The 26,516-nt window shown below is 38.0% G+C and overlaps 2 protein-coding genes across 7 annotated transcripts; both read left to right on the top strand.

Annotated features, from left to right (window-relative positions):
* Positions 1-509: 509 nt before the first annotated feature.
* ap4m1 (adaptor related protein complex 4 subunit mu 1) lies at positions 510-6,262 on the top strand. The gene is made up of 15 exons (XM_052117627.1): positions 510-724; positions 839-924; positions 1,035-1,141; positions 1,272-1,368; positions 1,482-1,592; positions 2,487-2,567; positions 2,679-2,741; positions 2,837-2,903; positions 2,994-3,047; positions 4,121-4,227; positions 4,341-4,432; positions 4,775-4,819; positions 4,936-4,986; positions 5,288-5,405; positions 5,502-6,262. The coding sequence occupies exons 1-15, from the start codon at positions 667-669 to the stop codon at positions 5,691-5,693; spliced, it is 1,329 nt and encodes a 442-aa protein (XP_051973587.1). The 5' UTR covers positions 510-666; the 3' UTR covers positions 5,694-6,262.
* A 2,624-nt stretch (positions 6,263-8,886) lies between these two features.
* Positions 8,887-25,445, top strand: arrb2a (arrestin, beta 2a). 6 transcript variants are annotated; one of them, XR_007969653.1, is made up of 16 exons: positions 8,887-9,014; positions 9,617-9,647; positions 9,759-9,819; positions 9,931-9,975; positions 10,136-10,332; positions 18,857-18,916; positions 19,028-19,095; positions 19,203-19,338; positions 20,309-20,393; positions 20,505-20,577; positions 21,174-21,311; positions 21,739-21,822; positions 22,534-22,557; positions 23,906-24,091; positions 24,259-24,313; positions 24,435-24,485. XR_007969653.1 is itself a non-coding variant. In XM_052117773.1 (16 exons), the coding sequence occupies exons 1-16, from the start codon at positions 8,992-8,994 to the stop codon at positions 24,517-24,519; spliced, it is 1,239 nt and encodes a 412-aa protein (XP_051973733.1). In that variant the 5' UTR covers positions 8,887-8,991; the 3' UTR covers positions 24,520-25,445. The 6 variants fall into 6 exon arrangements, 4 of the variants coding, with proteins under 4 accessions (XP_051973733.1, XP_051973732.1, XP_051973735.1 ...); XM_052117773.1 differs by having other exon boundaries at positions 23,906-23,982; positions 24,438-25,445; XM_052117772.1 differs by having other exon boundaries at positions 23,906-23,982; positions 24,435-25,445.
* The last annotated feature ends 1,071 nt before the right edge of the window (positions 25,446-26,516 follow it).

Here is a 26,516-nt window from a genome sequence, read left to right as displayed (position 1 = left end):
GTGGGGAATCAGGATGCTGAGGCCCATTCACCAGCGAAGCGTCAAGCGGCGAGGCGGTGTGATGTTCTTCTGAGCAATGCAGGGGAATTGAAAGTCTTCCTGTGAACATTCCGCCTGCTGATTCATTGATATTCTGAGGAAATGGTGTTTGTGCTCTTGTTTTTAAAGGGGACAGTTTTGCGCCAGAACAGATGAGGCTCAAACACCATAGCCAATATTAGAATATTGCCATTTTTGTAGAGAGCTTTCAACTAGGTCTTGTAAGAAGGCACTCCACATGTGTTAATAAACTAAATGTCAAGTGTATTTATCTGGAAATTTTTACCTGGGGATAGAAGAACTTTACAGTAAATGGGGTCTAGCGACGCCCCTGCTTTCATGGGCACCTGGAGCATCAGGGTTATTTATTTAAGCGACAATCCGTCTACAAAATGGCAGAGAGCAGTTCATATTCCAGCTCACTAGTTGGCAGTAAATGCTACAGTGAATCTCTCAATGCTCATGAAGAAGTGAAACCGGATGTTTACCCTCATGAAAGCCGCAGTAACAAAATTAAGATAAATCTTAACGGGTTTATTCTCCAATATTAGAGTTTTAATTACAGCGGGAAACGATGCAAGTTGATTTATAATATAAAATTTCCCCCCCCCGTGTGTGCTGAGGAAAATGATAAGTCAAATTTTCATCTTATCATCAAAGGGAGATCATCTCATATATAAAGACTGTATCCTTTCCACTGACTTACATTTGTGAGATATGACGTGTTACTATTAGATTATGTTTTCTACTTTTAGTGTGTACTCTATGTTTATTTATTTGGCTTAATCGTGCATATCAGTCCGGGGAGACACCAGTAAAGACTCCGTCAATGTCTTCTATGAAATGGTCACAGCTCTGAGTGGTGATCAGCCTCCGGTTGTCATGGTAGATGAATAGATGTGTTTGAGAATTGTTCTGTAAGATACACCGTTTTTGTCATCCAACAGAGGTAAAGGCAATGGATTTGAAATGGAAGTACTTTTCTGTTTTTCCAGACACACAAAGACCTTAATTTCATCCATGTAAGGCAAGGTGGACTTTACTGGGTTGTGTCCACCAAGACAAACCCATCTCCCTTCACCATAATTGAGTTCCTTAACAGGTTAACAAACCTTCCCATTATCAATAAAGTAATAATGTTATTTATTATTACAGCTTATATGTAGATAATAGCATAGTGGTGTTAAAGATAAACACTGTGTCTAATGTGTCAACTGCTTTATGTATCATAGATTAGCAGCTCTCACAAAGGACTACTGTGGCAGTTTGTCAGAGAAATCTGTGCGAATGAATTTTGCCCTTATATACGAGCTACTAGATGAGATGGTGGTAGGCTTCTTTCAGTTTTATTCTCTTACACATTACACATCACAATATGATGCATAAAGCTGCATCCACTATCTGTATTCTTTCCTTAGTTTGTCTATAACTCTGTTCTTCAGGACTATGGCTACATACAGACGACCTCAACTGACATACTGAAAAATTTCATTCAAACAGAGGCTGTAACATCCAAACCCTTCAGTCTGTTTGACCTCAGTAATGTTGGTCTTGTAAGTTATTGTTACTGTTCTCGTGGCCTTTTTGCCATCTGCCTATTATTTTTTTTCTTTAACCTGCCATTTTATTGCTATAGCCACTTCTGTAATTTGTATTGTATTAAGTGTTTTGCAAATAACTTGAAACAATTTGGCCTTATTAATAATATAAATCTTACTGAATCTAACTGATTACACTTTTTATAGGGATAGTTTACCCAAAAGAGAAAATTCTCTAATCTTTTACTCACTCTCATTCAATCCCAGATGTGTATGACTTTCTTTCTTCTGCTGAACTCAAACCGAAGATTTTTAGAAGAATATTTCAGTTCTGTAGGTCCTTACAATGAAAGAAAATGGTGGTCAGAACTTTGTAGCTCCAAAAAGCATGTAAATGCAGCATAAAAGTAATCCATACAATTCCAGTAGTTAAATTCATGTCTTCAAGAGCGTTATGACAGGTGTGGGTGAGAAACAGATCAATAATTACGTGTTCTTTTACCATAAATTCTCCTCTCTGCCCAGTTGGTGGCGATATGCACAAATAATGTGAATCACCAAAAACAAAAGAAGAAGAATGTGAAAGTGGAGATTTATAGTTAAAATAACTTAAATATTGATCTGTTTCTCACCCACATGTATCATATCACTTCTAAAGATATAGATTTAACCAGTGGAGTCTTATGGATTACTTTTATGCTGCCTTTATTTGCATTTTGGAGCTTCAAAATGACCTATCTACTTGCATTTTATGGACCTACAGAGCTGAAATATTCTTCTAAAAATTTTCGTGTTCAGCAGAAGAAAGAAAGTCATACACATCCTAGATGGCATGAGGGTGAGTAAATGATAAGACAATTTTCATTTTTGGGAGAACTATTCCTTTAAGGGTTTGTAACATGTGCTTAGTTTGGAGCAGAGACACAACAGAGTAAAGTGGCTCCTAGTGCTGCAGCGAGTCGTCCTATAATGTCCAGTCGAGGAGAGCAAGTGAGTGTTTTTAGAGAGTCTTTTCTTTGAAACATTGCTAGTAAAGAAATTAGCAAATCTCTAGTCTAAATGTCTAAATAAGTATCATAACTGTCATCTCTCTGGCTGCAGGGTGGAAAAAATGAGGTCTTTGTGGATGTGATTGAGAGGCTGTCTGTGGTTATTGGCTCCAATGTGAGGGGAAATCTCATTTGTTATTATACATAATCTCTCTTTGAAATAAAACTGCTTATATCTTTTCTCTTTTACACCTTGTGCTCTTTTTAAAGGGAGTTATAATGAAATCAGATATTCAGGGAGAGATCACAATAAAATGCTTTCTCCCAATCTGTTCTGGTGAGTTGGCCAAACTTTATGCAGATGTAGATGGTGAAAAGATCCCTTCTCAATGTGATCATATTTTTCCTGTTTCTATTCGTCCTGTAGAGATGCGGATTGGCTTGAATGAGGAGCTCACTATAGGAAAGTCCCAGCTAAAAGGTGGGTTTTGATATTCATGGCTATACACACACTAATGTTTCTCAGAAAAATGTAAAATAACATTTTATATGAACATTTCACATAGGAATTTTCCTTATTATCACGTTTAATCATGTACCACCTGACACAAGGAAGCCTTCCAGCCTAGTCTATTGAACAACGTCACCATGCATTACTGGCCATAGAAACAAGAGCTGCACACATAGACCTTAATACTTGGTGCACAAAACACGATGACGTTAACAATAAACATATTTTATTTTTTTCATGAACAGTTTATTTTGAGTAGAAAATAAACTTCAAACTTTACAAAACAATAAGTTACCAAACATAACAACAAAATCAACAATAAAAACGGTGTAAATAAACCATGCAAGCTCATTAAATATTCAAGCTCGATGCATGCCAGGAACACCAGCTTCAAAAGTTAAGTATAGTGTACTTATTTTATTTAACAGTGAAATGTACTCAAATAAGCAAGTAAATATGACAGTGTTTAACTTTAGGATTGTATGATTACGCATGGTAAAGACAACAAATAATCATAAATAATATTTACTTATAAGCTAAAGCATTATTTTTTACATGCTTGAGTACAAATGTAGAATTTACTTAATAATTTCAAGTTCACGCTTAAACTAAATTTTTCAATGTAAAAAGTACTTAATTTTTTCTGCTACATTTACTTAACAAAATCATTTCTTTCAGTATACTTTATTCAGAAAGTTTTGGTTAAACTAATAAAAAATTACAGTAAAAACATGTATTGTGATTTAAATATCCTATTTCTATTTCAAATAAATGCTTTATTCTCCATTTAAAAGAGTCCTCCACTTGAAGCAATGTCAATTTTCCAGACCTTATAATTCCTAGAATTCAGTTTTAGTAAGATATTCAAGTTAAGTTTCACCTCATGTAAGATTGATCAAACTGTTCCCAAAACAGCTCAGCTTGTCATACTTTGATTTGTTCATGCTTTTGTTATTGTTTACTGTCCAATTTTAAGCTATTTAGCCTATTCTGCACTTCAGTTTAAGATATGCCTAACATCAAAAAGCCTTTCTCTTCCTCAGGTTATAGTTCAGCTGTGCGTGTAGATGAATGCAGATTCCACCAGGCTGTTAAACTGGATGAGTTTGATAATTTCAGAATATTAAAAGTTTGTCCCAGCCAAGGAGAGGTACTTTCCAACGCACGCACAGAATTTCACTTGCAAAGTTACAAATGTGAATCATTTTTACATTTGAACTTGGTAATAAAATAAAACAATAAATCTTAATTTTTTTCTTTCAGCAAACAGTGATGCAGTATCAGCTTTGTGACGAGTTGCCTTGTGCACCACCGTTTCAGTTATTCCCCTCTGTAGAGAAAGATTATGTGAACAGGTTTGTATCTGATTCCTGCGTGTTTTTTCCTACAGTTTTTCCTTTTATATATAAGATAGGTCTGTTGTAAAATAACATTATACACACCTATGCAAAATACTGCACATAAGTTTAATCACCTATTAATTAAACGGGTTGCTATGTGAACTGCCTACAGTTTAACGAATGGATTTTGTTCTGAGTTTATTCTGATTATTATTAATATTATAGTACTAATAATAAGAATAGTAACTTTTATCGAACTTTGGTGGCCGTATCTTTTCCCAAGAACACCGATTGACTGTGGTAAAATCACTGTAATGGCATCTTTTGGTATTTTACGTTAATAGATTTTTTTTGCAGGGTGTTGATCTTCCTTAAACTTCGATGTGATCTTCCACCTAAAAGGTCAGTGTACATACTGTATTCATTGAGCCAAGTACTGACTGAGAGTGAATTGAGACATCAAAATGCAAATATGAATGCAGTTACATAAAAAGTGATGAATTTGATTTTTGCTGCAGTGCTGCCCTGAATGTTTCCATCACTGTGCCTGTGCCAAAAGGCTCCATAAGGTCAGATTTTATACATCGCCTGCATTACTGATAGTATTATTTAATGTTATAGACAGTCTATATCTCTTTGTCAATTCAATTCAATGGGCTTTGCATGAAAGTTTCAAAAACAATGTTGCCAAAGCATCATATAGAATAAATAAAATAGAATAAATGCAAAATACTTTTTGTCCAATAACTTGGACGGTATATAATTATTAGTAATATATAAATAACAGCAATATATAAATTATTATTATTATTTATTAATAATAATATTTATTATTTACGCTCTTTGTCTCTCTCATTCCATCCTGTATAGTATGTCTCAGGAGCTCAGTAGTCCTGACCAAACCGCTGAGCTGCAGCCTAAGAACAAAGCCCTGCACTGGGAGATCCCACGCTTCCCAGGGGGAGCGCAGCTCTCAGGACTGTTCAAGGTGATGTTGTTACATCGTTATAATACTTGGTCCAAATTATGATCCATTGTGCTGTCGTGTTCTGGTCACTGATCAAATATTAAATTGAACCTACAGGTTGATGTTCCAGGTCTAAGCTCCGCCTCTTTGCTGGAGGTCGGTCCTGTCAGTATGTCATTCGAACTGCCCAAACAAACATGCACTGGCCTTCAGATCCGCTTCCTCAGGCTCTCTCCAACTCAGACAGGACTGTCACAACGTTGGGTTCGATATGTCACTCATTCTGATTCCTACACCATTCGGATCTGACTCTAACAGATGGGTCGAACATGAAGAAACTGCTTTTTGACACTCACCAATCCTAAGAGTGATTGTTTTATAAGTGTTGAAATTAAATACAAACTAATTATCAGGTTTGGTTCTTTTCTTTTTGTGTTTTGAATTTGAGAGAGGCAAAAATGTGTTATGTGTAATATAGGGTATTATTAATTTATGGTTTGTGCTCCTAAGACCATGTAATATGATTCATGTTTTATAAAAGCACTATCTGTACTTCAGATCTTTTGTAGTGTCTAGTAGTGTGCCTGTTTGGATCTACCATGTAACATTAAGAGTACAGGGTTTGACGACACATACATACATTTTTCATTATGTTGCTAGGAGTAACTTTATTTAGCTACAGGTTAGCTATAAAGCTAATGATCAGGACACTACAAATGGGCAATTTTCAACTGTCGACATTTAACAAGACACTACATGATACAAACCTTAAATCACAGTATTCTCTGATGGCATCCTCCAAAAGTTTGCGGCCTTGAAGCATATATGTAAGTGCTTGATTCCATGCTCATGAGAGTGCTTTCACTCTGGTCTCCCGATAGTAAACAAAGCCTGATTGGTTGAAAATAGAACTTGCTACAATTGGTCCGAGTATGTGGCCATTATCTGGTTGGCTTATCTGTACACCTATTTGTGGATTGCACGCAGCTCTCATGCAAGAAATGTTTCAGAATTCACAAATGTGAGCTGCCATCCACAAATGCACAGCAACAAATAAATGTCCATGATTCACAAATGAATGCTGGACAGATTTGTGTGAGTTAAACAATATATTTTTTAATATTTTTTTATTTGCAAATCTCATTTAATTTATTTGTTAATTCATTTTATTTTGGTGAAACTCCTAACATACATATTTGTAAATGTAATTATTTGTATTTGTTTTAATTTGGGTGAATCTCTTAATTTGTCTCTGAATTAGAAAAAATTCTAAATAAACAACACATCATAAGATCATGATGTGCATATTTTATTCACACCATCAGACTACAATGTATACATACACTGCCTGGCCAAAAATATGGATTTATATAAGCAGATACTTAAGAGCCTATGATTGGATCATTATTTCAGTGATTATTATGTTTCAGATGGCAAAAGTTTGAACCCTAACTGATGCAGTGTGTAGCTTCTCATTTCTTAAACAACCACGTTGGAAGATGTGTATCTCATGGTCCTGGAAAAGATGTTACTGTGTTTCAGAATGGGCAAATTATTGGCCTGCATCAACCAAAGAAAACAACTAAGTGCTGAAATCACTGGAATTGGGTAAAGAACTTTTATTGATTGATCACTTTTGGAGATCACTAAAATACTTGAAGTCATCTTGTGAAAAATCGACAGTAGAACTCACCTCTATGTTTAATAGTGAAATTAAAAGCATTTCCACATGCACAATGCAGCGAGAACTTACATGATTGGGACTAAACTGCTGTGTGGCCACAAGAAAGACACTTGTTAGTGAAGCTAATCAGAATAAACAACTTCAATTTGCTAGGGAGCATAAAGATTGGACTGTGGAGCAATGGAAAATGGTCATGTGGTCTGATGAGTCCAGATTTACTATATACCAAAGTGATGGGCGCGTCAGGGTAAGAAGGGAAGCTCATGAAGTGATGCACCTGTTATGCATAATGCCCACTGTACAAGCCTCTGGAGGCAGTGTAATGATCTGGGGTTGCTTCAGTTGATCAGGTCAAGTCTCATCAATGTTTTGCAGCAATAAAATGAAGTCAGCTGACTACCTGAATGTACTGAATGACCAGGTTATCCCATCAATGGATTTTTTTCTTCCCTGACAGCACAGACATATTCCAGGATGACAATGTCAAGATTCATCAGGCTCAAATTGTGAAAGATTGGTTCAGGGAGCATGAAGAATCATTTTCAAACATGAATTGGCAGAATCACGACAGAGCCCTGACCTTAACCCCATTGAAAGTCTTTGGGATGTGCTGGAGAAGACTTTACAGAGTAGTTCGACTCTCCTGTCATCAATACAAGATCTCTGACAAATATGAATGCAACCCTGGATGGAAATAAATGTTGTGATGTTGCAAAAGGTTGTCGAAATAATACTAATAATAATACATTTCTGAATGAGAGAAGTTTACGATGATGGTCACGGTAGACGTGTGTACTTGCCGATCAAAGATCAGACTCTGGCATAAATCACAGATTTTGTCCACGAAAGTCAAATTTGGCAATATTTACTGGAAACTTTAATGGAATTTGGCATAGATCAAAAGGTTTTTTTGAGGTTTCTCTTGTTTTTCCATTTACCGCCTTTGTTTCCTCCCTCTGCTGGTCACAAATATGGGGAAAAGTGAGGTCACTGAAACAGGTCTGCTTTGATGTCATTCCATATTGCTGTTATGGATTAAATAAATGTAAATGTGAGATCTGGTACCTTACTTTCTTATATTAAACTTGTTTCTTGCACCGTGGACAACTGGCAGGATACAAACCTATCAGAAACCTATCCGTTTGCATCAGAAGACATTAAATGACCAACTGGAGTTGTGTGGATTACTTTTATGCTGCCTAAATATGACTTTTGGATCGTCAAATAGCCAGCAGACTGATGGCATCTGTATACTTTCATTGCATGGAAAAAAAGAGCTGAAATATGCTTGTAAAAATCTTCACTTCGGTTCTGCTGAAGAAGGAAAGTCATACACATCTGGGATGGCTTAAAGGTACGTAAATCATGAGGAGATTTTCATTTTTGGGTGAACCAATCCTTTAAAGCTGAATTATGTAATTTCTGCACTACCAGCGCCACCGAACGGAATTGCACAAATATACTTCGTTTTCAAAACGGCTTTCCCGTCTGCTGTTGATCAAACAAAAGAGATAACCTCGCCTCCAACTCACAGGTCTCTCAAAACAAAAAGAGAAAAATGTATAGCGCCAAAGAGACAGTTTACAGTTTTCGAATAAATTTACTTACAAATGACTAAATTATATTTGACCCTGCTTGACCAGAAAATGTTCAAACTTCAGCTTTAATACACTATGAATAATTAATTACATTTGCACGACATAATTACTTAATTTAAATAGCTAAAAATATATATTCAAAATGATTTATGTATTTGTTTAGATAAAAACCTTGGTTTCTTTAAACAGCTACTCATGTCACGTGACACCCATAGCCCCGCCCACCTCCAGCTGCCAGGGAGCGACTGGAGCTGTTGTGTTTACACTGTATGCCATAGCGCTGTAATTTCCTGCACAAATTCCCACAGCCAAATTCTCCCTCATTATGGGGGACAAGGCGGGTACCCGGTTAGTGTTTTTATGGATTTAGATTTACATAAATTCTGTTCGTTATCATTATTATTATTATAAAGCAAACAGCAAGAAAGCTAATATTAGCTGTTCGTGGCTGAATTATCTTAGTATGATGGAGAAACGGCACTTTGCATGCACGTTTATTATAGTGAAATATTTTATTTTTAAGGTGTTGTTTGAAATATCTTAAAAGCATTTTCTAAGGCTTGATTAGAAGATAATTAATGTCTTAGCACGCATGTCGGATAGCCTGCCAGCTAACAACAGCTGCTGCCCATGCAGAAACAATGCAAATGTATTTTATGGCTTCTTCTAACCACTTTAGACACAGTGTTAGTATTATTAGTATTATTATCAAGCATTCCCTCTTACTAATTCTGTACTTTACGGAACAAACTCGATCTCTTAGCATGCAATTTGTTGATTTTCACAATTTTCTTGACTTTGCAACTTCTGCACCATCTGCTACATAGTATAAACTATCATCCCATCTAGTTTTACACATGATCAACTAGGTTTTCTTTTTGCATTGTGCTTTTTGGCTCTGATATTTTCTGTGATGATTCAAACACTGACTGATTTGCATCCTTTTAAAGGGTGTTCAAGAAGTCCAGTCCCAACTGCAAGGTAAAAAGTTTTTTTTTCAATAACTTCTTTAAAATAACTATCAGAATCATTTTTGGTGTCCACAAGCATAATTTATAGTTACAGCCTTAAATTTACTGTCTGTTTTCATAGCTTGCAGTATACCTGGGAAAAAGAGATTTTGTGGATCACCTAGATCATGTGGACCCTGTTGGTGAGTTCCTTTATACAATCAGACCAAATGTTTTTAATTGAAAGCCAAAGGAGAACTGAAAGTCTTGTAGTGGAAGGTTCTGACATGGAAGATCTTATACTTCTTCTACAGATGGTGTGATCCTGGTGGACTCTGAATATCTCAAAGATAGAAAAGGTGAGCCAGAAAGCATATTTGACTTTGCTGTCTGTTGCATAGATTGTTTTGATGTTTTCTTTACTTTTGTCATTTTGCCCCAAATTAAATGGTGTTCCCAGAATCCCACATATGTAATTCTGGTTTTAATCCTGTGTTCTTAACTCATTATGCCTTCCAGTATTTGTCACTTTAACCTGTGCATTTCGGTATGGCCGCGAGGACCTTGATGTTCTTGGGCTTTCCTTTCGAAAAGATCTTTACATCTCGACTTTCCAAGCCTATCCTCCCATTCCAGAGGAATCCAAGCCCAGCAGTCGTCTGCAGGAGAGACTTTTGAAGAAACTGGGCCAGCATGCTTATCCTTTCCATTTTACTGTGAGTGAAAACAGTTTCTGCTAGCTTCTAAAACCGATGCATATGCTGCAATATATAGGGGTGCTTCTTCAACTTAGATTTCTAGAAAGTAAGTTTAAGGATCATTAAAACATTTTTCACACTCAATATTTTTTATTTATTTATCTACTAAAAATGTCCAAAAGTGTATTTTTTGTCATTATGTTGGTGTGACAAAGAATGTTATTTTACAAACTCAAGGTTTTTTCAAAATCCCTTAACCAAAACAAAAATTTCTAACACTTAAGCCCGAAGTATACTTTGGTCTTGACGGGAAACCAGTGCTCTACAGTCTGAGCGTGACTGCATGCGAATGTGGAAAATTATTGGCCACACCGATGCGAGTAACATCTGACACCTGAACTTATTAACTCACTGTATATAGTACCATCAGAATAAAAACTCACATTCTCTTTCTCCCTTTCTTTCTCACCTGCACGCAGAGACCGAAAGGGAGTAAACTTGCTTGTTTTTAATCTGTCAAAATGATGGACAGTATCTGAATGATCCTACAATGTTTTTAAATATGGTAAATGACGGATGTCTTAAGAACATTGCACTCACAAACGAGACCCTGAAAAGGTAGTGATACCTGCCGCAACGATTAAAGACCGCCATGCTAAATATAGAAAAAAAAGGACAAAATAGCATAAACAAATGTAAAAATGGGCATCTTCAATGAAGAATGTGAGGTATTTTATGTGTCCGATTATCTGTAATTGGAAATGTATTAATAGTCTGCACTTATATAGCACTTTTTTAACCTTAGTGGTTTTCAAAGCGCTTTACACTGTGAACCCATTCACACACTCACACAGCAGTTACGGCAGAGCTGCCATGTAAGGCACTAGCCTGCCATTGGGAGCAACTTGGGGTTCAGTGTCTTGCCCAAGGACAGTTCGGCATGTGGAATTGTGTGTTGACAAAGGACAACTGGCTCTAACAAGGACAGAAAGAGATGTGGAAGGCAAGATACAACTAAACAAGAGGATAAGTACATCAGAGTCTCTAGTTTGATAAATAGACAACTCACATGTCCTCAGCTGACAGCTTCATTGAATTCTACCTGCTCAACACCAGTTTCATGTACAACAGTAAAGAGAAGAACAGATAACTGGAAATGGCTCTTAAACCCATTGAGCTTTTGTTGGATCAGCTAGACTGTAAGATTTGTGAGGAAAGCCCAGCAAGACATTCACATCTATGGCAAGTGCTACAGGAAGTGTGGGGTGAAATGTCACCTGAGTATTTGGACAAACTGACAGCCAAGGATCTGCCAAGCTGTCATTGCTGCATGTGGAGGATTTTTTTTGATGAGAACTCTTTGAAGTAGGAGTTGAAGCCACCGGAAGTGTTCAAGCGGCCATCTTGGTATGCCCAAACTGTCATAGAGCATCAATGACTGACATGCAAAAAAGCCCCCGTTTCACCTTCTCCAACCTGCAGAAACGACAGTTGCATTTTATCCTCCAGTGAAAATCATGTTTAATGTTTAATTTTCTCATTATGGAAAATATTATTTACGAGGGGAAAGATATATGTGAATCGCGATGTCAGAGCATTCACCTGCCCCGGTGTTCTCAAAACTGTCCACAAGTTGTAATGAAAGTATGAAAAACTGTAATATCTGCTTGTTTAGAGTGATAACACAACCTTACCCCCGAAAGGGACTTTAAAAAGGTAAGACCAGGATTTCTAAATCGCCTAAAATGCCCGAGATGTGCTTGTTTTCATATTGAAGTGCTCGATGTATACTTACATGGATACGTGTCATAAATACGTGTTAGTTTGCTATTTAAATCTAGTGTATCAGTTTAATTTGAACCAGCTTTGCTTTGCATGTCTCCCTCAGGCGCTGCACACGAGGGAGAGAGAGAGAGGGAGAGAGAGAGAGAGAGCACACACTCATATTCAATTGACCGTGAGAAAAAGGCACTTTTTGATAAAAACATATTTCAAGTAACTCTGAACAAACATTTCGATGATCACTATAAATAAGTCTGAAAATGTCTGTTTGTATCTTACCTCAGTTTCAGTGAACTTTTTTTACATTCAGCTGATCTGTTCGCTGATGAAGTTTGTTAGTGGTGGATACTGTTTGATACAGATATACATAACTCGCTCGGCTTTCAAGAAACAGAAAAAATTCATGACTTTAAATAATTACATGCGTAAGACATTTACATTGTAGGGATGCACATGCAGATTACAGATATAAAATCTGTGAATGAATGACTAATGTTTACTTGCTGAAACAAGATGATTTCCTATTAAGTCAATAGGGACATAGGAATGTTTGGGCATAGCAATATGGTGGCGCAGTGCCTTCACTGTTATGACGTCATGAGCAATCCAGTTCTCTTACGACTCCGTACACTTGACATTGCATTTATTAACGCAAATGGGGAGTGCCTTCCACACGACCTAGTTGAAACCTCTCTACAATAATGGCAATATTCTAATATTGGCTATGGTATTTGAGCTCCTGCCATTTTGGCGCAAAGCTGTCTGGTATAAAAGCATGTGCACAACACCATTTCCTTAGAATTTCTTCCTTCAAGATGGCACTCAACTTTAGTCTAGAAGCCCTTTACCATGACCATCGATATACATGAGTCAATGGGGGAAATCTTCGCGGGAAGACATTCCGCTCCCCTGCAGTGCTCCGGCAACCATAAAAGCGCCTCGCCGCTTGATGCTTCGCTGGTGAACTTGCCTCAGCACCCAATTCCCACAGCAATTTGGCAGGGTTTGTGTATCCTTACAAAACAATTGTATGTATATTGTGTGATAGAAATAAATAAATATATATATATATATAAAATAATCACTTTTTAAAGATGTAGAGATGTGTTCCTTGTACGAGAGGCATAGATCAGATCAGCATAAGAGCTGTGTATACTGTCTGGTCCGCACCCACACAGAGACAGCTCTCATGGAGACAGGGCATGAGTCTCAAGATGCTTTGCTCGTGAATCACTCATGTTCTGATACCCGAGGATTCACACGAGAAGACACAGCGGGGTTCCGAGGTCGAGCAGGATGACTTTGAGGTGGTCCTCATGGCGGCACACGCCCCACGAGCCCCCCAATCTCTTCAAAGAACATGTTTCCTATATGCTATGCAAGACAAGCTCTGGCCTTCAGAAAGAGCAGGTGGCTTCGTCTTGTTCAGCAGTTCTAATGCTAGGGATAAAGTCTCTCGCTGCATAAGGCGAGTGGTCAGTGGATGATGCAGCCCAGCAAGGGCTAGGAACGTGCATGCGGCACTGACAGAGATGCTTCGCATCCTTACTAGGGCGGTCAAAGAGCTTCACTTTGAGTGGTCTCCCCCATAAGAACCTGAACAGTCTCGCCTCGATGAATGGTTCCTGCTGTTCGGACGACATCAAATGGCAGCGTCCCGCAAATCTGCCCCATTCTTCCCCGAAGCCCGCCCTTCTTAGCGCACTGCACAGTTACACCTTCCTCTCTTATGTGGATCACGGGGAGGAAAACGGTTATGCCCAACTACTCCCTGTGGATGAGTCAGTAGAGGCACAACTCTGCCCAGTGAGTAACATGCCGTGGAAATTACATCCCATACATCCTTCCAAACCGTGTCGATAAATGTACGCACTGGTTGGAAAAGCTTACTCAGCCCCAGGACAAGGTGGATCAGCACTCCATGCAATGGCTGTGCTCCAGGTATTTCAAGCCAGGCTCCTCAAGTAAATGGACGAGCACAGCTTAGATCCAGAGACATTCAAAGAGCTCCGCACTGCTACAGACTTCACGCTGCATGCCAAGAAAGTCACTGCGCAGCCCATTGGCAAGTCCATGGACAATCTGGTAGTTCTGGATCGACATATATGGCTAACCCTCACAGAAATTAGTGAGAGGAAAAAGCCACTCTGTTGGATGATTCAGTGTCTTCAGCCAACCTCTTTGGCAGCTCTGAGAATAAGTTTGCTGAGCATTACATTGCGACTCAGCAGCAGTCACAGGCTATGAAACACTTTATGCCCAAACAAAGTACATCACAGCCGGTTCACCCTAGCTCTGTAAGCCCAATACCTCCTGCCTCACCAGTATCCGTGTATCAGCATGCGCAGCTAAAGTGCTCCCGACAGGCACAACCCTTTGAAGCGGAATGCAGAGCCCGCTGTTCCCTCTGGGTCTGCTCCAAAAAAGGCATGATTGGAGACACAAAACACTGTTCCTCATCCCCCCACTACTGTTTGTTGGGAAAGGAATTTTGTTGTTCACAATATTGTTCGAAATGTTGTTTCTGTGTCTTGCAAATAAATCCAATAAAAAATGCAATAAGTGCAAAAACGAATACAGCATTAATTGCAAATGCATGAGATGCTCACACATTCTCAATAAAGAGCCCTTTTCCTCTTCAAAGCACACACGTTATGCGCAACCACTTCCCTATAGTGAGCGAGGCATTATATCATATGGTAAGCAAACCAAACTGCCCTCTGTCCCGTTACGCAGACTCATGGTGAGCCCTAAGGTTATATGATCCCAATTACATGCCAGCCACCCCGTTTCAATTCCGTTCTGTCTTCCACTGTTTCGTCTGAAGACGCGCCAGTGTTACAATCTGAAATACACAATCTCCTTGTGAAAAGTGTAATAGAGATTGTGCCAAATTGTCAAGCCCAAAAAGGGCTTTAGAGCCATTATATTCTTGTCCCAAAGTAAGACAGCAGGCATTGACCGATCCTGGATCTGAGATATTTAAATCGTGCACTCACAAAGCGCCCGATCAAAATGATTACTCAGAAACTGATCATATCGCATGTACGCCCACACAATTGGTTTGCATCGATAGATCTGAAGGATGCGTACTATATCCAAATAGTACGACATCACTGGATGTTTTTGAGATTAGCATTCGAGGGAACAGCTTATCAATTTAAAGCCCTGCCCTTCGGACCATCTCTTGCTCCTCGCACATTCACAAAGTGCATAGATGTATTTCTTGCCCCACTGAGACATGCGCATCTTGAACTACCTTGATGATTGCCTGTTACTGCAGCAATCAGAGGCTCTGTTATGCCAGCACAGAGACTTACAGCTTCAGCATCTAAACAGCTTTGGCCTCAATGTGAACTGGGCGAAGAGCACACTCTCCCCAGCCAACAAATCTCCTTTTTGGGAGTCTGCCCGGCCTCGAGCAGGCACACATCTCAGAAGTGATCACGTTCAGGCCATTCTACAGTGTCTGTCTCAGTTCTAACTGGGGAGAGCACTTCCACTGAAGCTATTTCAGAAAGCATTGTTCATGGTCTCTTACACAGGAGAATTCTTCAGTGCTGGCTCAAACGCCATGTGCCACAAAAAGCTTGGCAAACAAGCAAAGACGCTGTATAGCTACTTTAGCACCGTGGATGGCTCCTGCATTTTATCAGCAAATTGTCATGCTGGGACAAATGTGGAAAGTGGTGACTACGGACGCTTCCAACACATGTTGGGGGCGGTGTGCGATGGATGCACATGATGGGAGCTATCAGCTGTATTTCTTGCATTAGAAGCTTTTCAGTCAGAAATAGCGAAATGTCCTGATTTGCTCAGACAACATGACAGTTGTGACATATATAAACCGGCAATGCGGAATTCATTCACTGCCACTGTTTAGACTCCTATGGAGCGACCGTCATCACATCTCCTTGAGAGAGACATATGTCTGAGGCCGCCTGAATTGCGGTGCGGACCTACTGTCATGCCAAGGGGTAATACTGACTGGTGAATGGAGACTTCATACTCCAACTGTATTGAGGATTTGGGAAATATTCGGCAAAGCAGAAATCATTCTGTTTTCCTCAGTGTGGAATACCAACTATCCCCTCTGGTACTCTTAAGTCACAAGCCCCGCTGGGAGTGGAAGCAGTGGCACACAAATTGCCGGTGAATCACAAACATGCGTTTCCTCTGGTATGCCTGATTATATGTCATATGCAGAGGACGAGGAAACGATTCTATTGGTTGTGCCGAAAAGGCCCAACCAGTCATGGTTTCTGGAAATGATAAAGATGCTGTACAGCTCGCCATGGGAAATACAGCTGAGGAGGGATGTCCTCTCTTAGGCACAAGGTACAATCTTGCATCCCAGCTGTGGAACCTGCATGTATGGCCCCTGAACTGAGGGTCCTAAATGCACCAGAACTGACACATTCATTCATGAACATCATTTTACAGGCCAGAGCATCGTCCACGAGACACCTCTACGTGGTAGTGGAAGGTGTTCACTGATTGGTGTCTCTCACATGACAAAGACCCAGTAAACTGCCCCATACATGAAATTCTCATATTTCTTCAAGAGCGATTAGACTCAGGACTCAGGACTTCAAAGTGTATGTGACAACTATATCTGCGTATCTAAGTCCTGAATTGGGACATATATTTAGTTCTAAAAGCTCTCGCAGGGCCCCCATGGAGCCTTTGGAGATTTGCGCATACTCTCTGTTAAGACTGCACTACTGCTGGCTCTGGCCTCAGTAAAACGCCCCAGTCTTTCAAGAGCCACTGTCAAACCCAGAAAAGTCTATGTGCCTAAGGTCCTAACCATGCCCTTCAGAGTGCAGGTGGTTCACCTTCAGGCCTTCTTCCCTCCTCAATTTAATTCGGATGAGGAACAGTCATTGCATTTGTTATGCCTTATGCGGGCACTATACGCATACATTGAGAGTAAACGCCAGTTCAGACTGTCTGATCAGCTCTTTGAATGCTATGGAGGACGCACAAAAGGAAAGTGGTCTCCAAGCAAAGACTTTCTCACTGGATTGTCAATGCAATTGCCCTGGCTTATGAGTTGCAGGGTAAGGCTTGCCCATTTGGTGTTAAAGCACACTCAAATATAGGCATGGCCTCCTCATGGGTGTGTCCTCACAAGATATGCTTTGCAGCAGGATGGTCCTCGCAAAACACGTTCGCAAGGTTTTACAACCTAGACAAAGACTCTTCACAATTAATCTCTGTTTAGGGTGCTTGCTATCCATTGTCCAAATATATATACTTATGCTCCACCCTTTTAGGATGAGCTCCCCATCTTCTACACAACCGCCTGCATTTGGCCATTGTAATTTACCATAAGTCACAAATGCTTACATTATATATAAATTCCCTTCTCGACTGGTTTCATGAAGGAGTTAATTCATACTATATGACTATAGTTCATATATTTGTTCTTAGGGTCACTCACTGCGGCATACTCATGTTGGTAAATGGCCCACGAGTCTGCGGTGTCAAATCTTTTGATCTGAAGGTGTATACTTAAATGTTTGAAATTAGTTTTGTAGACAAAAATATAATTGTGCCACCATATTAATATATTTCATTACAAAACTAAAATGTAATAATAATTAAAAAAAATTGATGACTTGGAACAAATAATAAAGAAAAGCAGCCAATAAGTGCCCAACATAGATGGGAACTCCTTCAATACTGTTTAAAAAGCATCCCAGGGTGTACTAGTAAGTGGTTAACTCTTAACACTTAATTGATGGAATGTTCAAATTGGCCAACCGTATGCTTGTTAATTCAAACTCCTACTGTCAAAAAATTTAAATGTAAACAAACCCACAAAAGGCCTTTGATCTTCCAGTTTCATAGATATTGTTTATCTGACTATCTATGTGACACTCTGTCTGAACATCTATCTTGCTTGCTGGCTGTTTGTCTTACTGTAATGTCTGTGTAACCATCAAACTTCAAACATGTACAACTCTTTTAATCTTTGTGACAAGGCTTTGTTAAACAAACATCACCATTATTTTATTCTGAAAGTCATGAACATTTCCACTACAATGTCATATCCACCACGTCTGAAATTCTGGATTGTGTTTAATAACATTTCGAAATGAAATAGAAATAGGAATTGATGGTGATGAAAATGACATTTTTAATGTTTTTCACAGCTAACATTCCTATGTATACTAAATACACAATTAAATAATATAGAAAATGACGCAGATTAAAAATATTCTACACAAAATTCATATTTACCTTGAATTTTCTTTGTTTTCTTCAAACACCACCTGTCTGATTTTTCATCTCATACTCTTCACTGATACTTCTGTAACAAGTACACTAACTTTTGTAAAAACTTAATTAGGCCCACAGTTGTCTGCTGTGGTCAAAATGAAAAGTTGATAGAAATCATTTTCACACATTAAATATTTAAATGGTTTGTTTTTGTTTTGATTATCATAGTTTTAAACATGTAATAATTTTATTTTTATCATTGATATTCACAGTTTAATATAGAAAGTCTGGGTCAAGGCTAAAACAGCTAAATCTATACATGTAAGGCATTTGGAAAACGTTTTCCAATTCAGTTTTAATTATTTAATAACCCTCATAGAACAAAAACAAAAAAGTTGAAATCTGTTTGTTTTGATGAAAATTAACCCCTGTTGAAGTTGAAGAAACACATATATATGTCTGTTTAGTATCTGGTCAGAACTCAACCAGACATTAGTGTAAATTGATGTAGGAATGTTCATCTGTGTCTCAGATCCCACAAAACTTGCCATGTTCAGTTACCTTGCAACCCGGGCCTGAGGACACAGGAAAGGTATTAACAATCACACACACACTCTTAACACAACAAACACAATCTCACACCGTCAGCTTTTTCGCCTAATCTTGCTAATATTGTCTTGTCTCATTTTCTGTTTCACTCCAGGCCTGTGGGGTGGATTTTGAGGTCAGGGCTTTTTGTGCCAAATCAATGGAAGAGAAGAATCACAAAAGGTTTTATTCTTTTAACCTTTCTACCATTGTGTTTCAAATGTAAAATATGTTATTAAGGCTGCTTTGAGAATTTATACCCTGTGTGAATCTTATTTTTTCTGCTGCAGGAATTCAGTACGGCTAATTATACGTAAGGTCCAGTATGCCCCTGAGAAACCCGGCCCACAGCCAATGGTGGAGACTACGAGGAGTTTCCTAATGTCAGACCGCTCTCTACACCTGGAAGCTTCACTAGATAAAGAGGTATGATGCTGTTCAAGAGATTAAATGAATATTCTGTCATCATTTACTCACCTTCTATGTAAAAAACATGCAATGAAACCAAAAGGTAACTCACTCTAAAATACTGCCGAACATCTCCTTTTATGTTCAACGGCAGAATGTTGATGTTTTATTTTGTATATATCAAAGAGATGATGCAAAAAATCTAGAACAGGATGTATTACTTTCAGACTGAAATTTCATGAGACGCAATTAGCCATCAAACACATAAACTACATGTCACATTCACAGGCATTTTCTGAGTTTAAATTGACACACAACTTAAATAATTTCAGTAGTATTCTCAAATGACAATAGCCAAATTATACTGTTCATGTGTTGCACTTGCTATAGTTTACTTTTTTTTACATTTTGCTTCTTCATCACATAACCGTGTCAAATGGAAATCAAGTCAATCACTGAAACAACAGCGCCAGCTTGAGTAACAAATAGCATGTATAATATATTGGAACTGAATTCACCATTGTTGCACAGAAAATCAACATGCTATAGTAATTATTTGTATGAATAGAGTACTAATTTCTCTTGAAATAAACAAAGAAATATATATCCTATGATAGTAAACTTATATAGACATTAAATAATCATAAAATTATTATTTACTATTTATAGAAGCGCAAAATAAAAAAGAAAGAATGAAAAAAAAAATACACATTATTACATACCTAGGGTCTCTAATGACCGTTTACACTTTTGGTATTTAAGTCAAAAACTTTGTTGCAATTTTGGAATTTTTTTTGTTACATTATTTATAAGAGAAAGAGGAATACTAAAGAGGAGTGGGCACAACTCCAAAAAATGGAGAAAGTACAGGATGTATAATGAGGTCCTGGGTCACTAAACACCTGAGCTGTGTGTTTAAGGGTTAAAGCACAGATCAGTGCTCACATATGTAATGACACGTTATAAGAAATGTTTGATCTCCTTACAGCTGTATTACCATGGAGAACCCATCAGTGTTAACGTCCATGTCACCAATAACTCAACCAAGACTGTCAAAAGGGTTAAAATATCAGGTGAGAGATTGCCATCTATGACTAATTGAAGTACATGACTCTCATATCCTCTATAGTCTGTTTAGATGGTAGCACTGTACTATTTACATTTCTCTCTGTCTTTCTCTATAGTACGACAGTATGCTTATATCTGTCTCTTCAGCACAGCGCAGTACAAATGTACAGTGGCTCAGATAGAGGCAGAGTAAGTTTCTTTCACTGTATTTTTGGAGTGGCTCAAACAAATGCTCTTTGGGAATATTTTGGTTTGTCTATCTATACTTGAATCTTTATAATTTAGGATGCACAATTAAAGGAATAGTTCACACAAAATGACAAATCTGTTATCATTTACTCACCCCTGGTGTTGTTAGAAACCTATATGAGTTTCTTTCATCCGTGGAAGATGAAAGGAGATTTAGGCAGAATGTTAGAGACTGACAGCCACTGTGATTATTCAGTTTCATTGTATGGAAAAAATGACATAATGAAAAGGAATGGTGACCGAGGTTGTCAGTCTCTAACATTTTGTGTGGAAGGATGGACAAAAGCAAGTCAAATGGGTTTGAAACACCATGAGTGGGAGTAAAGGTTGACACCACTTTCATTTTTGGGTGAACTATCCCTTTAAGGTCTACAGATCTAGATTGTATATAAGAATACAATAGGGTTTGGAAAAACAAACATGCTCAAATGTGGTCATTTATAGAGCAAACTTGATCATATTTGCCCTCTCCAGTCTTTTTAGTGACTTTGTAATGATGTATGCGTAACCTCCTCTGATCTGTCTGTTCTCTGCAGTGATCAGGTGGCATCAAGCTCAACGTTTTGTAAAGTGTACACACTCACGCCCACCCTCAATAACAATCAGGAGAAGAGAGGCCTAGCACTGGATGGAAAACTCAAACATGAGGACACCAACTTGGCGTCTAGCACAATGTTAGTGTTTAGCTTTAAAGTCAGCATGAAATCAACATGGACACTTTTCACTTTCTTAATAATAAAATATAAAAGATGTAAGTTCATGCTCTTATTGCGCATGATTCATTACTGCACGTTATCCAAAAGAAAACGCTTCAAACATATTCTGCCTCTGAAACGACTTTTCTTTTCGACTGATGTTACCAAGCCCTTACTTTTCAACCCCTCCAACTCCAACAAACTACTGTCATATATAGACACCTTGTCACAATACTATTTATTCCTAATGGGTAAAAGCAATTTTCATTTTATTTCCTGTTTAATTCGGAAATGCGTCACATTACGGAAGTAAATTGGATTGCAAATGTCATTTCATGTTGACTAGACAAGAGGCGTTATGGTAGTAGAATCAATAATTTTGTGTTTGTTTGTTTGGGATGTGCAGCGTGAAGGATGTGAGTAATAAAGAGGTTCTGGGGGTCCTGGTGTCATATCGGGTCAAAGTCAAGCTGGTGGTCTCCCGTGGAGGGTGAGTTATATGTTCTGTCACACCTGCTTTCTCCTAAAGTCACGCATATAGAAACATTTGTGATTGGTGTGTAATCTTCAACATATATTAATGATTGTCAGGACTTGCTGATTTAGAACGTATACTAATCAATATGATTGTCACATGTAGTTCATTGTGTCTGTGTCTACATACACAAACACAACAGTCACATGCAATATCAAACTGGGATTCACCTGTCTACGCTTTGTGTGTAACCTGTGCAAATTATCTGTGGAAGTGGGGTAGTTAAAGGGATTAAAGTGAAGAAGAAGAAAAAAAAACCCTCATGTCATTTTGCACCCGTATGACTTGCATACTTTTTTTGGTTTGCAAACCTCAGTCATCATGCATTATAATTCTATGGAGAAAAAAAAAAAGACCATTACAATTCTTTTGATATTTGTTTTTTGTTTTCCATGGAAGAAAGAAAGTCATACATGTTTAGAATGACATTAGGGTAAGTATATGACAGAATTGTTTAATTTGTGGGTGAATTATCTCTTGAAGGGGTGTAGATTTGGCTTTGCAGGATGCTGTGAGAGCCTTGCATTTTAGATTCCCTCCCTAAAACCTCATCTCTCTGTGCAGCTATGTTCAAGTTGTCAAATCATTTGGCCACTCTCCCATTGTTTTATCTCTCTCTTTCTCTGTGTCTGTTTCCTTCCCCTACATATTTGTCTGTTGCATCAGGCTTTTAAGCAGTTTGCTGGAGAGGTAAATACATCCAATGCGCATTCTGGTGGCTTGCTGTATTGTCGCTCTCTATGCTTACATTACAATGGAGTTTTGCATGGTGTTCAATTCTCTGCTTATCTTTACCCTTATGTTTCTTGTCTGCTAACTCCTAGTGTTAGAGCACTAACCTCAATACAAACATTTTATGGCCATATACACATTGCAGAGTTTTAGGATTGACGACCTTATTTAAATGCAGATTTGCGGCTTGTGTGTATGGATACAGAGTTACTCAAGAAATGTTATTAATTTACACAGTAATAACCATAGTAAAGCTTAACATCTCGCAGCTGTGAACAGACCTGTTTGGTGTAATTCCTTTGACGCTAGTGCAACTGAACGAAATTGCAAAAATAAACAATGCTTTCAAAACAGCGTTCTGAATATGCCCCTCACCTGCAGTTGTTCAAACAGTCAGATAGTCCCGCCCCAACTCATGCCAATAGTTGAGTAACTTGGGATGAGTCTAAGTGGGTCACTCAAAACAAAGGTCAGAGTTGTTTTTAGCGCCATTTTCTTTTTTATAGTGTTTTCAGTTTTACAGAATATTAACTAATGATTGTCTCTGCATCTTAAGCTGAGATAGGAGAAAGTATTTGAACACAGAAAAAGTTACATACTTCAGCTTTAAGTTTCCAACTTTTTTTGTTCTTTCATGTGTGTCAGCTACATAACCTGTACGTGATGTAATTGCTAATAATAAAAAATAGTGAACGTGACCGTGCTATGGATCATGAAAAATGGTTTAACTAAATAGTACACAAATAAACAGCAATGGTGTTAATGTCAGAGTTGCTGTTGTGTTCAGCTGAATTGATTGTCAGTGCTGTCTTATTCAGTATACGATACCATAATAGCCAGATAGCTAGCTAGCAGCTACCTGGCCTCATTGCTGGTTTACATGACATCAGGGCCTGCTAATTCTTCCTTACCAACTGATTTCATGACTGTGATTCAGTTAGCTAGTTGCTAGTATAAATTTGCTGATCTGGTTGTGTTTTTAACGACACACCTGATCATCTAGATGTTGGACATAGCTAAATATAGAAAATTACTTAAAGGTTTATCATTGAAATTAAGGATTTTTTTCCCCGATACATATCGAGATCGTTTTATCGCCCAACCCTAGTAGAAAGCAGTTGTCAATCCTGTAAATAACTGAACTCTGTGTATACAGAAAATGATTAAGCACTTAGAAGAGGAATGACAACCATATTTAGCTGCAATTCGTATGTGGCCTGTTCATTATGAACCCAAAGTCTGAGCTAAAGCTACCCTCAAGTATTTAAAATGATGGTAGTTTTGTTTTTGTTTTTCTCTTTTTCAGGGATGTCTCAGTGGAACTGCCGTTTGTCTTAATGCATCCTAAACCCACAGACTTCACCCTTTCCCATTCAACCTCTGGTATTTGCATGCAGATGAAAAATCACAAACTACATCATTTATCACTCTTGCATACATGTAACTGTCAAAAGAGCAGTCCTTGGGCAAAATGAAGCGTCTGCATGAATATGTATGGAACTGTATCTTCTATAATCTATATCTATAATCTTTGTCAACAAAATGTTACAAGATGATGAATTCATTATAAGCTGAGTGTTTCAGATGATTAGCTAAAATATACAATGTTTAGCCTTTAAAAAGGTCTCTTAATACTTTACTCTTTTTTTATTTTAACAGCTGCTCCAGTGTTGGATCCACCGATTGACACTAACTTGATAGAGTTTGACACAAAGTGAGTGAGACAGATGTTTAATATCATGAGTTAAAATGTGTCATAATATGTTCATAAATAGAGTATCCCGGTATTTCTCTCCTATTTTAAGATTAGCTTTCCATGTTACTCTTTCTAACAGCAGTTTAACCCCAGATGATGACATTGTTTTCGAGGACTTTGCTCGCTTGCGGTTAAAAGGAGTAATTGACAAGGAGGACTGCTGAACGCTCCCTGTGCCCTTTTTAACATCTTGTTCATGAAGAACAGAAGCTCTTCACATCTCAATGAACATCACATGGTGCCCAGAATGAATAGTCTCTCTATGGCCATAACAATGAAATAATTCTTCTCATCTCATTGAGGCTGACGCAGTATTTATACATATTTTACGGAAAAGTGGAGAAAAGTACATATATCTTTAAAAAGGTGCTGAAGTAAGATAATCAGGGAGGAGATCCCAGGGAATTACATTCATTTTTGCATAGGCATGTGATAACTATATCTCTCGTATTGTGCCAACTGTTATTCTGTCATAATTTTCTTACCCATGTTGTTCCAAAACAATATTAGTCTTTATTCCATGGAGCAAAGAAGATGTTAGGAAGAATGCTAGACACTGTCACCATTCACTTTAACTGCATCTTTTTTCCATACAATGAAAGTGAAGGGTGACTGATGCTAACATTCTGCCTAACATCTCCTTTTTTGGAAGATATGAAGTCTTATGGGTTTGGACTAACATGAGAGTGAGTAAATAATGACACAATTTTCATTTTTTGGGTGAACTAACCCTTTAAGTATGGTAAATCAGTTTTAATTTTTAAAAGCCTCTGTATTTATTACTTTTCAAAGACAGTCATGCTATTCCTGTGATTTGTGTAAAATAGCTCCCTGTGCATTACACTATGATGTACGGTTTCAGTGTCATGGGATGTGCATGTTTCTCAGTGCTGCTGTTTGGATGGTATGTGTTTGAACAAGCTATTCCTTAAGGTTGTAAATATATGAAAGTGCTGCTTTAGATCTGTTGGACTGCTGCGTTTGTTTAAAAAAAGAAAACTTTAATTAATGGATGTGTAGAGATTTAACATCCCTCAGGAGAAAGGAAAAACAATATTATGACGTTCATAATCACAGGATACACTGTTTGCCATTGTATTTTTTTTTTTCTTTTAATAAGTATTTTTATTTAATTTTTAAAATAAAAACATAGAAAAATATCATGACTGTCATTGAGTGAAAATTCTGTTGTATTGTTGTTATTTTTCTAGATATAAGGCAGAATGTTAGCCTCAGTCACCATTCACTTTCATTGTATGTAAAAAATGCAATGAAAGTGAATGGTGACTGAGGGATTCCTACCTAATACCTTATTTTCTGTTTCATGGAAGAAAAAGTGATTCAGAATTTTGAACAATATGAGGGTGAGTAAAAGAAGACAGGATTTAAATTTTTGGATTTACTACCTTTTTAAAAATGAGCTTTTCTTAACGTTTTAAAAGGAAATCCAAAGTGGCCTTTTTATTTCATTTTGGACATGCTTATCCTAAATCAACTCCTTTGAATGTTGGGATCTTCGAAAACAGTATGAAATGTAATTTCCAAGAAAATGTATGTAAAAGTAATTCTTAAGGACGAGGGTGCTGATCTTTAACATCGGTGGGTTTGATATCTGGTAAAATTGGGCGCGTGTGTTGGACGAGACCCGCCACGGCGACGCCTCTTCAGTCGACCAGCTAAACGCTGCCATCAAGTGGGCACAAACTGGATACTGATTTAAAAGTATTTCAATCACGTAGTAGGTTCAATTCTATCGAATTTCATCTGTGAGTGACTATATTGTAACTCCGCCTCCTTCAGGTGTAGACTGCTGGTCAGCTGAGACTCTCTGCTTTAGCTAGAGGAGAAAATTACCAACACACAGTTGTCTTGGAAGGTATATTGCATGGTTAGTAGTAGTGATAGACCAACTTATTAGACAGACAGGATACTCAGACGATATATTGCCGTTTTATCCCTTTAGTTCACCCGAAAATGAAAATTCTCATAATTTACTCACCCTCATGCCATCCCAGATGTGTTCTGATTAACACAAATTAAGAGTTTTAGAAGAATTTCTCAGCTCTGTAGGTCATATTAGACAGACAGGATACTCAGTACTCAGTATCCTCAGTATCAGTCCAATAAGTTGGACTCAAGATGGCGCCGAGTATGGCTGCTG

Source organism: Xyrauchen texanus, chromosome 44 (genome assembly GCF_025860055.1).
Source record: "Xyrauchen texanus isolate HMW12.3.18 chromosome 44, RBS_HiC_50CHRs, whole genome shotgun sequence".
In the NCBI taxonomy this organism is placed as follows: Eukaryota; Metazoa; Chordata; class Actinopteri; order Cypriniformes; family Catostomidae; genus Xyrauchen; species Xyrauchen texanus.
Note: the sequence above shows the minus strand (reverse complement) of the source record. Positions and strands in the feature narration are given on the sequence as shown.